This window comes from Echiichthys vipera (assembly GCF_963691815.1).
Source record: "Echiichthys vipera genome assembly, chromosome: 17".
NCBI classification, from domain to species: Eukaryota; Metazoa; Chordata; class Actinopteri; order Perciformes; family Trachinidae; genus Echiichthys; species Echiichthys vipera.
The window spans coordinates 4,137,414-4,150,041 of NC_139842.1; the positions used below are offsets into that span (position 1 = coordinate 4,137,414).

Below are 12,628 nucleotides of genomic sequence, written 5' to 3' on the forward strand. Positions count from 1 at the left end.
CATTGGTATTACAAAGAATTTTCTGAGTGAAGTTTCAGATGCAAGCATTTTTTATTAGTGTTATTTTCTCTACTCTCTAGGTTGTAGTGAACAAGGCAGCCATGATAGTTAACCAGCTGACCCGTAAGGAGGCCAGTCGGCGGGTGCTGGTGCAGTCTCCAGCCATGGTGGGTGCCGTAGTGCGTGCCATGACGACGGCAGTGGACATGGAGACAGCCCGTTGCGCAGCCAGTGTGCTGCACAGCCTGTCGCACCAGAGGGAGGGACTGATGGCCATATTCAAGTCTGGAGGGATACCAGCACTGGTCCGCATGCTAAGGTAGAAACACTGACAATTTGCCTTACGGTGGGTCTAAACATTGTGCTATTATTGAAAAGAGTTATTCATGCCCTTGGAAGTATAACTATACTTTTGGTAAACTTAATAGCAAGTAGTGATCTTAGATTTTTGCACTGTGTGGATGTAAGACAGGTCCTTTAAACCTAAAGTTGATGTGGCAAACTATTGCCTATGTACACATTCAGCAGTAACAATGCAACATTATCATTTATTTGGATTCATTCTTTGGACCTGATGAGTGTCCAATAGTCATGCTCTTTTAGCTCTGTTTTTGGTCTCTACCCGCACTTAAAATAAATATATTGCTCTTAAGCTGCTTAATGCTCCATTATGTTCACCAGCAAGTTGTTAACTACATCTGTCTGAAGTCTGGTGCTAAGCAGTGTACAGTGGGTTTTTAAAGATTTTTGGCTCAAAACAGTTGCCAAAAACAGTGGCCCAAATTGGCGATAAGAAGCTGTGAGAGTAAAGCAAATCTGTGAACGATGTGAGATGGGACAGCTAAACAATGAGCAAAAACTCACTCCCATAAAGCTCTCTGAAGCCGAGGGGAGCTGCTGATTCAGGTGTTAATTGTGTTGGTTCATCACTACGAGAGATCCCTTTCACACTGTCACATTCGTTTCATGATTCATTTCAAACACTGTTGTAAAAGTATTGATTATAGACACTTTAACAAAGGATATTTTATTAATTTACAAACCAAAAAAATGCATAGAATCTGAGCGCTTTGGATTTACTTAAAGCTAAAATCCTTCTATGAAAGTGATGTTAATTGTTTTAATATTTGATGAAACTGTCACTACATCCTGACATCACAACGAGACAAACCATCTGTTTAAAAGTCATGTTTCTCTACATCCAACTGCTGTTCCTGTCCTCTCTATGTGCTCCTAATGGCATATGCTAGTTCCCACGGCGGCCAAAGTAAAACACCCACTCAGAGCCGAGGAGTCTCTGATACAGTGTCAATGACTGCACTGACTGAATTCAATCAAACTGTATATTTATTTGCAGAGAGTTACAAACTTCAGCTTTAATAGCCACAGTTTATTGGTCTGAAAGTAAAGACAGATGAACAACACGCTCTCTGCAAAATATACTGTGGAACAAAAGGTCTAGTAGTTGACCAAAGTTCAGAAGAGACTCAAAGTGGGGCAACACTTAAAGTTGCTCAGACAACCTGGTGGTGAGCTATTGAAAGCTTTCCACCTCCAATATGGCAACCAGAGGCCATCTGACAATGGTAGAAGATGAGTCTAACAGGCTAGCCTTCTATTTTACCACCAAATTCTGCCCTTTTCAACCCCCAGGCAGGGCTACAGAGTTAATCCCTTACACTGAGGCTTAACAGAGGGGGATTATACCCACATAATTGATACAGGAGCTTAATTCACTCAAAATTTAATAAAAAATTCCAAACTACGAGAGCTTCAGAGAGAGCAGCTCGTTTGGTGTGTGTGACTTTCATTTATGCTATCATCGTGCAGCTTTTTTCTCTCCCTCTCCCTCTTCACCTCTGCCTGTACACACTCCCTGCCCTTGGGCACACTCTTTAATTTCTTTCAGGATGTTTGGTTTTGGTCTTTGCTACTGTCGCCCTCCGTAAACTGCTGCATAATGAAGTCTTTATTTATACAGATACAGATATCACCTCATAAAAATACTAGAACATTTCAAGAACATCACATGCGTATCTCTTTAGTCTCCACAGGTACTTCACTGATCACTGCTTGTGAAATAACCCTATCCTGAAGTGCAATGGAGCTACATAAAAAAGTGAAATAATAAAAAAAGCTTTGAACCACTGGGGTTCCTTCAACTTCAAAGCCATCCTTTAGGGGAATTCAAGATCACTGCAGTTCATGTAGTCGTAAAAATAAATAATTAAATGCCAAAACGTATTTCAACCATTATGTGACCTGAAGCACATGCTAAAAAATAGAGCAACGACACTGCAAAATAACTTGTAATTTATTCTTTTACTGAGTCTAAAAGTAAAATTTTTCCCCTAAAACAAGTGAAAAATCTTATCAGTGAGTCTATAGTCTTGCATGCCAGACCAACCTCCAGCACTGCAGTATCTGGCTGCACGAGTTAACATTCTGGGCTGTTTGTATTTTCTTTTTTTAAACCAATCACAATCATCGTTGGTGGCACTAAGCCCAGGATTCAGCAATGGTGCCCTTGAAAACAGAAAGTGGAGATACCGAAAGGGGTCTCACATCCGGAGCATTAGTTATGCCTCATACTCAGCCAGACTAGTGAGTCTAGAGATATATTTACTTGTATTTGTTGCAATAATAATAATTTTTTTAAAAAGCTAATCAATTCAATGTGCTTGTCAAGATGTGTGCGTCTGTGTGTGTGTGTGTGTGTGTGTGTGTGTGTGTGCGTCTGTGTGTGCGTCTCTGTGTGTGTGTGTGTGAAATCTTTGTTAAACAACCCCCTACTGACAGACTTGTATGTGTGCTCAATGGTTTTAAGTGAAAGTATCAATTAAAATAAGCTTTACTGTCATAGTAATATTTCTTTATATCTGTTCTTTGTTTGTGTTTTATTTCTCTCTTCCTCCCTCATTTTGTTTTCTGTCTTTGAATCGATTTCTACATGTTTGATGCTTATTAAATTCTCTCCCCTATGCCATTTGTTTATACACAGATGCAAGCCAGCAGTATACTCCTGACTAAATGTAATTTAGAGCAGAGTGAAGCCTTAATGTCCCAGATGGGTAATTTGGTTTCCAAGCAGCAATCAATAGCAGTAAATGCTAAATACAACAATTTATAAAAATGTCAGTCCGTATATATACAGTACAAACACAAATAAATAAAAGTGTGCAGGTTGACGGCATGTCATTGTTTTCACTGCCACTACAAAACCATCAGAGAAAGCAACAAGAAGTTAAAAAACACAGAACCCAGGGGACAAGAATTAAGAGAGCTACGTCTCCTGTGAAAGCCAGTGAACATCTTTTTGGTCTTAAACAAGCTTATAGGAAAGACTGTTCACACCAACTGACAAGCTCTCCTACCACTGGAGCATGACGCATGTTCCTCATTCTGCAAAAGACTGACTATTAGGAAAAAGGAAGCACTTTGTTGGGGTATGTCCACATGATCGAAAATGACCTTTTTTTTCTCCATCAATCTTAAAAAGTTTCCCGTCCACACGACCTTGACTCAAGAAATATCTGCGTCCACACAAAACCAGTGAAACTGACTCAAAACGCTGTAATACACATCCCAGGTCAGGATGTGGCACTGTAATTGCAAAAGAATTACACCGACATGGGATAAGAAGAGATGGATAGACGCTGTGTATAACACAATCACCGGCAAGGTTCTTGCCAAAGCTGGTGACTTCCCCAATCCTCATCCATCCTAGAGAATTCTAGCGACTGTTGCTGGTGTTATTGAAGACTTGTGTGGTGTTTTGGACACTCTGATGCACGAATCAGTCTGCAACGAGCAGCTGGTGCTGCTGTGAGCCCCTTCCTCGTACCAAAGCACACACAGGCGGGAACTTTCTCGCTAGATTAAGCAACTTTTCAGTCCTTCTTATTAAAAGCAACTTATTCAGACCATGAGGGAAAAGGGAGAAATATATGGTTGGCCTAATTCATTCCCATGCATGTCGTTCAGAGTACAGTTCAGTGTACAGTGTATAAGTCCATCTCTCTCCTCTCAGCAGCACTATTGTTGTTATGTGACGCTCCGTGCGACGACGGCATCGTTTAACAAAGTATGCAGTTTCGCCGTCCAGATGACAACGCCATGGGGGGCATTTTCAAATCTTCCTCCTCTGGGACCCAGTTTCAAAAGATACCATTTTCAGGTTCAGATAACGCTGGCTTCATGTGGATGGTCGGCCAAAATGATAGAAAAGTTGTGCGGTTACAGGAAACACGTCTGGAGGGACCCTTGATCCCTCACTGGAGAAATTGAATGTTTACACTCGTGAAACGCCTGAAATACACACACAGGACCAATAGACATGCATTAGGAGAACTATCAGAGCGAAGGGGCTGCTACAAAGTCAGTGCTCCAAGCAGTTCTTCAAGGGTACTTCAGCATTACCCAGGAGGTGAACTGGCATCTCTCCAATGCCATCCTGGCAGTGCCTGACGTCCCTTGGTAGTGGCTATTCCAAAAATGGGCAAAGAGGTAGAGTGTGGATGGAGCTGAGGCAGCTGAATGAAGCCTACAATCTCCTGTGACAGCCCTACCCACCACTCAGAGCAGCCAGCCCTTAATTATGCACAACTTTAATTCTTAATGTAATTTTAATGGTGGGTTGTATAAATAATATCTCCCTGCGCAGTTGTCATAACCGTTTTTATACCAGACTGTAAACATGTTTATTTGTGCTGTAGATTTGTGCATTTTGACATGGGGCTCTGTGGGGATTAAATTGCTTTTGGATCGACTCATGTGGCCATTTGGGGAACTGCAGTTTTTGACACTTGGTTTCAACAACAGACGTTGTCACGTGGTCCCTACAGGCTGAGCTACTGTCACCCTAAGTACTAAGGAACATACCTGTCTTTATAAAAAGGTGATAAGGCATGTTTAAAACCAAAACAAAAGTCAAAACGACAAAACTGGCCACTGTAACAGCTGACTCGTGCTTAAAAAACTCTGTTTAAATGTTCTCATAGTCGAGCCACATAAAGTGGGTTTGCTGTCATGGCTCCACACTGGTGGAACGAGCTCCCCAGTGACATCAGAAACTCTACACATCTTATGTCACAGACTGAAAACTAAAAATAGCAGCAGGGAGTCAGAGAACCACTAGACCCAGTGGCAGTGGACCGGATTATTTTCTTTCACCAATGCAACATAAAATGGAAAGGAGATCCAGCAAGCCAGCAGCCATCCAGTGGATGGCTGGCTAGTTAGCTACCTTGCTAGGTCCGTCATGTCCCCACACATCATTGGTAACAGAAAACGAGCCTAACGTAACGAAAGTTTTAAACCATCTGGTGACAATAGTGTGTGGTTGAAGCAAAAGTTGTGACATGACAGTGACTCATTTAGGGGCTGGCTCTCCTGACATATACACTGTTCGTTTGGCTGTTGTTACTGTTTGTATGGAAGTTGGTCTGTTGGGGCGTTGGTTGTTGTGTTATAAGTTCTAAAGGTTGCTGATTCATACTTATGTCCAGTGATTGCTTTACCATGTGCTGATATTTCCAAGATTTTAAATAAAAGACACTCATTTACGCACACACACACACACACACACACACACACACACACACACACACACACACACACACACACACACACACACACACACACACACACACACACACACGCGGTTTCCTTTTCAACTGCTCAATGACGGAGGATGGTGCTGTGAGCAAGCAACTACAAAAGCTTTCTCACCTCATGTACTACAACCTTGAGTAGAATTAGATATTGGCTGCTGATAGAGGTCAGTAAAGGTCATATATTGCTTAATGCCCCTTGAAATTAGTTCCTTTTATGAAATCTCTACATCCATTTTTCTCTCTCTTCCTCCGTTTCTTCATGCAGTTCCCCGGTGGAATCAGTCTTATTTTATGCCATAACCACCCTCCACAACCTACTGCTGCACCAAGAGGGGGCCAAGATGGCAGTGCGTCTTGCTGATGGCCTGCAGAGGATGGTTCCCTTACTGAAAAAGAGTAACCCCAAGTTCCTGGCCATTACCACTGACTGTCTGCAGCTTCTATCCTACGGAAACCAGGAGAGCAAGGTGAGGAGAGGACTTGGACATTGGGAAGGAGATCCCTGTTGTGTTGATTTATTACAGAATTACACCTCCTGCTTCCTGTTTCTTGTCAGCTGATCATCCTAGCCAATGGGGGCCCAGAGGGTCTGGTATTCATCACAAGGAACTACAACTATGAGAAGCTGCTGTGGACCACTAGTCGCGTTCTCAAAGTGCTGTCTGTTTGTCCCAGCAACAAGCCAGCGATAGTGGAGGCTGGTACGTCTTCATCACTGAACATGAATATAGAACATTCAGTGTAGAAGTCTGTACACATCTGTTTACATCTGTGCTTAGGTGGTATGCAGGCTTTGGGCCAACATCTTACAGGCTCCAGTCAGCGTCTGATCCAGAACTGTCTGTGGACACTCCGCAATCTTTCAGATGCTGCAACTAAACAGGTACGTATTAAGTCACCCACTATTACTACTACTGAATGTACTTCTAATACTGCTACAACCACAACTGCCAATGTTGCCAGTGCCAGAGTAGTAAGGTACAACCTGTGATTTCACTCTGCCTGGGTACAGATATAGGCTACAGCTTTCTTGACTTTGCGTTCAGATATTTGTAAAGCAGCACAAAGCAAAGTTCACCCCCTTCTCATTTTTTAATAGGCAGAAGTGACTCACTTCACAAGACTCTGCAGCTGGCACCAGTCATCAAAGACCATTGTCGTGGATTCTATTTTATTGTGTCCTCTTGCCTTTTTAACCTGGAACTACATTAGGGCATTGCTCAGAGGGTGTACTCAAACTATATTCCAGGGGCTGGTAGCACAAAACGAACTGACTTCGCCAGATGGATTAATTTGCATATTTCACATTTGCTTAGTATATCCATCTGGGAACTCTCGGTTATAGATGTTTTGAGAAGAGACGAAAATACTGGTTTCTGATTGGATAATCTGTTTATCACCACCTCTGTTGGTGGTAGACAGGCCAAATCAACCAATCAGACCAACGTAGCGTATGACGTACAGTGTCGAGGCAAAGTAAACAAAATGTTGGTAAAGGATATTTTCCGTTTGTGTAACGTGAATTTACGGATCAAAGGCACAATATCAAAGTGCCGGGTCCATATTCCAACAGAAGAATCCAAGAGAAAAAAGTGTTAGCGAGCGGTTTGCTCATCTCATCCGCTGAAGCCGCCATGTTTTTAACACTAAACAGTTGCTACTCGTTGCGTCACACTTCGAGCCGTCTCAAAACCAACGCTGATTGGTTCGGTTGCTTGGTAAACCTTCTCCAAATTTTCTCTGCTGCACATTACCAGACTGATCTGTGAGTAAAATATAATGGAGCTTGCAAGATCAGGATGGTGTCACGAGGCTAAAGCACACTTTAAGTTAAGATTTTCATCTATCTCTGCTCTCCTCCACTACAACACAAATGAACGGGAGTTTCTTACACAGACGCTGGTGATCAGCAGGCTTTAAAAAAAGGGCTTCGTATTTTGATATTCATCCATATCAATTAATCATGCATAAAGTAGTCCCATACACTGGGAGAAAAGGGAAGATTGAGAGAAGAACTGGGGGTGAGTAGACATTACATGCCTGGGACCCTTAAAATATGATTTACAAATATAACAGTTAAGTAAGCAGTAATACGCTGTTGGCTGAATAAACAAGAGATATAAGCACAGTAAATTGTTTCCTGTGCAGTACTTTAGAATACTGCTCCTTAGCGTTGAAAGGAACCAGTTGAGGTGGTTCGGGCATCTGGTAAGGATGAACCCTGGGCGCCTCCCGAGGGAGGTGTTCCAGGCACGTCCAGCTGGAAGGAGGCCTCGGGGAAGACCCAGGACCAGGTGGAGAGATTATATCTCCACACTGGCCTGGGAACGCCTTGGGATCCCCCAGTTACAGCTGGTTATTGTGGCCCGGGAAAGGGAAGTTCTGGGTCCCCTGCTAAACCTGCTGCCCCCGAGACCCGACCCCGGTTAAGCGGATGAAGATGAGATGAGATGAGATGATGAGTACTTTTTGAATGATATGGCGAGCTTTACCAAGCTGTGGCAAGGTATGAGTTGCTTACAGGCAGAAAAAAAGAAAAAACAACACCAGATCTGCACCCCTGAGCTCTGTTTTTAAAAAGGTCTCATAGTGGAAAAGGTTTCTTAGGATCTGGTGTATGTATTGACGCAATGTACCCAAAAGACAGAAGAGCTTGAAATCACATATGAAATTGTGAAATGGGGATGAATTGATGACCAGCACAGTCTTATGTGTCTGGAAAGTGTTACAATGTTGAATGAGATTAATGAGAAAATGAAGTTAGTAGAGAGAAAAAATACAAAGATTTATTGTGAACAGAATATATAAACAATACAAAAGTTTTTTAACATAGCGCAGTTGAACTGAATTGCTCTTTTTCGCTAGTCTTTGTCTGTTCATTGGAGTTTGTTATCACTGTGGCTCAGGGGAAGCATCATAGATGAGTCAAACAACAATAACTGCTGTTTAGAAAACAAAGTTTATTTCAAAGTTACCAAAATGTCATTGAAAAAAAACATAAAATGAATGGTGACTGATAAGGATGCTGCTGATGGTGGCTGCAATGATTTTTAAAGGCCAGCCAATAGGTTCCAGAAATCAGGGGATGATGGAGAGAGGAGTGCCAAGTTACCCGCACAACATTTGTATGTGCATCATTTACATGTTCGAATTATAAAAAGTCAGACCATTTGTGTCTACAGGCCTGCTAATAGCTTATTTCCAGTTTTCATCCCATAAACATAAATTTAAAAAGGTTTGTTTGTTGTTTTATTAATGACATTGATCAAATATGAGATGGAATTAACTATCATGCTTTATGGAACCTTCACGTCCTATGGAAAATTGGTAAATACCAAAATCTGTTGTGGAAATTACCACATGAATACCCCTCATGTGGTAATTTCCACAACAGATTTTGGTATTTACCAATTTTCTGGGAAACTCGTAGAATATTTTGATACACGAGTTGCCAATATGAGTTAACCTTTGAACTTTTCAACATGGCGGAGCGCAATGCAAGAGTCTACTTTATCACAACAACACTGTTTTTGAGCTGGTGGGGAAGATTATGTGTTTCAGATAAGGGTAGACCTAGCTTATGTAGCTAAAAAAGAAATATTAGCTATTTCTTTGTCCTTTAAAAATCTTCTATTTATGATCTGTAAAAAATACAGTTTATTATTTACCGTTTGTGTTTTGATAAACCCTGTTTTTGCTGTAGCTGATGAATTAGGCTGTTTAAAATGGTTCCAGATCAGGATCTGTGGGTCCGCCATGTTTCATTTAACTACGACAACAAACGTACTTGAACACAGCGCACTGGTAATTTCCAGTTTAAAAGGGGAAAAGACCATGTTTTCCATAGCACATGAAGGCAGCATCACTATCTGTCTTAGTGGTGAAAACTGTGTGCACTAGCACTGCTCTGTGGAGACTATCATGGCTACGATTAGTTAATTCGTTCTCTCTCTGTCTGTCTGTCTCTGCAGGAGGGATTAGATGGTCTGCTGCAGATATTGGTCACCCAGCTGGGCTCAGATGACGTCAACATGTTGACATGTGCAACTGGAATCCTGTCCAACCTCACCTGTAATAACTCACGCAACAAGGTAACCATTATGAGATGGTATATTACATGTGTGTGTGGATTTGAACATCTCTGTTATATGCAATAGTATCACATTCTCACTACAAACAAACAAACCGCTCCAGAGTCAATTTGGGATTGAATCCAGACTACCTCTTCAAATGATCTTAATGCATTTGTTTTGCCAATTCAAACCAACTACCACAAACAAAGCACTGGTATTCAAACGCACTTAATCCTTGCAAACTGTTTTAATTTTTAAACTCGTTTATGTATGCATATTTATGCATTTTGCATTAGTGCACATAAACACACCCTAATAAACATTCAAAGAAACCTGTAGGATTAAAAATTCAGAGTGCCAGGCAGAGCTTTTAAAAGCTGATTACAATTTGACGTCGTCTTGCTTCTTGATTATTCTTTTGTGAACTCATTAAAAAAAGAACAAAGGGAAAAAAAGCCTTTGCAGCTCTACGATATATATATATGTGTGTGTGTGTGTGTGTGTGTGTGTCCTACAGTATTTAGGTAACGAAAGATTTCAGTTTCTATTCACACTCCACAATCTTCACTCTGCACTCCTGAGGAAAATCAATTTACAAAAGCAATACATCTTATGGATATTTACTGTTTTCTCATTTTTCTTGTCGTATAAACATGCCATTTTCTTAAAGTTGTTTTCTTTCTACTCCATGTTTTGGAAATTAATTTATGTTTGCTATTAGTGGCCCTCATGCTGGAAACGAAGCTTCACTGCACACCTGCATTTCAGATGAGCTCTTCCATTCTGTGCTCTTCTACCTGTTATCCCACAGACTCTGGTGACTCAGTATGGCGGTGTGGAGGCATTGATCCACGCTGTGCTTCGGGCCGGGGAAAAGGAGGATGTTGCTGAGCCGGCAGTCTGTGCCCTGCGTCACCTCACCTCTCGCCACCAGGACGCCGAGCTGGCCCAGAACGCTGTGCGGCTGCACTACGGTATCCCAGCTATCGTCAAGTTGCTGGGGCAGCCGCACTACTGGCCTGTAGTAAAGGTGATGGGAGGCAGTGGTTTGTATTTGTATACTTTTCTCATGCAATGGAAATGGTAATCAAATCAGCCTCAGTGGACAGATGGAAAACAAAGGAAATGAAAAGAATGGGAAGGGGAGTAAAGCAAAAGATGTTAATAGTGTTGATACGATGTCAGATGGTCTGAAGGGAGGTGATGCTACAGAAGACAGTACTCTACTGCTGCACTGACTCAAAAATACAAGACGTATACAGCAAAGCCAGAACAGCACCCACCGACAAGCAAACACACCCACTATGACATCCCATCATGCTTTACTTCCAAAACACTTCAGCTGTGACAACACCCGCTGGCGCCATGTATCCCTAGAGAGAGAGACCGACAGACAGATAAAGAGAGAGAGAGAGAGACACCGAGAGCTCCAGAGACAAAGCTGGTGGTTTGGTTTCACAGTGAGGAAGAGAGACTGAGACTGAGCGACACTTAGGGAAAGCAAAAGAGAGGGACGACTGCCAGTAGCTGTAAGTAAAATTAACAAAACATACGGTCCTAAAGCCCTGAAAACGGCCCCTAGAGGTTCATTAATTCACAAAGAAATGTTGGGTAAAATGACCAACAACCTGGAAATAAAGCTCTATCTGGAGCCTTGCTATGGAGCCTGGAGTCTGCCAACAGAATAACTATAGCTACTAATTTGAATTATTATCCGAAACGGATACATTTTAAAAAACTATTCTAATTACATTTACAATATAATAATTATATGAATGTATCTGTTGCAATACAGCTGTCAACCCTGACCATGTAACAGCTCACATTTCGTTTGAGGTGTGTAACTGAAACCCAAATCGGCTTCGTTTTCTTTCATTTCATATCATGGATTAGTCTTTGACCTCTGCCAAAGAGCCAGTGAAGCATTAAGAGAACTGGATACAGTGTTTGAGGTGGAGCACCGTTCATACCTATGAAAGTTGTTCAGTGGTGCAAGATGCCAAAAACGTTCTAGTGCTGTATCAAAAAATACCCAGCTGATCAGCACTCCTGCCGCATTATGTGGCCCATTGAGCAGGCATACTAGTGACTTCCACAGGCCTAGTTGGCCACTTCTTGTTTAGCTCTCTGGCTAACCTGAATGGGAATCTTTTTATAGGGGTTGTGATGCTAAAAATAATCTATCCGCGGATATACAGGCTTGTCTTTTGCCATGTAAGTGTATTGTCTGTTTGGGCCAGAAGAAATCCTGCGACAGACCTCGTCGTCGCAGTCCCACTGTTTGGCCACTATGTTAAATAGTAGCAGTGCTGTGACTGAAGGCTCTATGTGTATACATGGACACAGAGGACTGAATATCACTGGCGTGCACAGGGTACCTCCCCTCGTGGCCCAATTTTTGAAAAACGCGTGCTAAAGTGCCCCCTGGAAGCCAAAACGCATGCTGAAGTACCCTCTTGGAGCCTGTTCATGCCACTGCTCTGTATCTTATACACAGAGAAATTTTTGACATTTGTCAATTGCCTGTCTCACGATACACCTCTCATGCTTTTGTACACTTTTGAACAAGTCTATTTTTGTCACATTTAGTGAAGCTAATCTGCATTAATTAGCTGTTAAAATCACACATATATCCCACTGTATGTGATATGAAGTGAAGGCTCCCGGTCTAGTTGTGAGTGCCTGTTTCACAACACGCTACTATGGGTAGGGAAATGCAATTAACGAGTCTATACAGCTGAATCAAACACTGCTGATTCTTCCCATGCAGCCACAGCAGCCAAACCAATGGTCAGAAAGAACAAAAAGAGGAAAATGAAGTCAACTATTTCAGTTCATTAAGTTTGTGCTGTCAGTCCGGCTGAGACGGGCAGAGACTTCCAAACATCTGGCTGAAAAGGCATTTACAGAAGACGGAGTCAAGATGGATTGGATGACAGA

General features: G+C 42.0%; 1 protein-coding gene across 1 annotated transcript in view; it reads left to right on the forward strand.

Annotated features, from left to right (window-relative positions):
- LOC310960426 (junction plakoglobin-like) overlaps positions 1–12,628 on the forward strand; it is a 124,325-nt gene that overhangs the window by 93,242 nt on the left and 18,455 nt on the right. The window contains exons 5-10 of the mRNA XM_083932130.1: positions 81–319; positions 5,881–6,082; positions 6,172–6,316; positions 6,395–6,498; positions 9,587–9,706; positions 10,500–10,718. Of these exons, the coding sequence (XP_083788256.1) occupies positions 81–319; positions 5,881–6,082; positions 6,172–6,316; positions 6,395–6,498; positions 9,587–9,706; positions 10,500–10,718 (1,029 nt within the window). The remainder of the gene's footprint in view (positions 1–80; positions 320–5,880; positions 6,083–6,171; positions 6,317–6,394; positions 6,499–9,586; positions 9,707–10,499; positions 10,719–12,628) is intronic.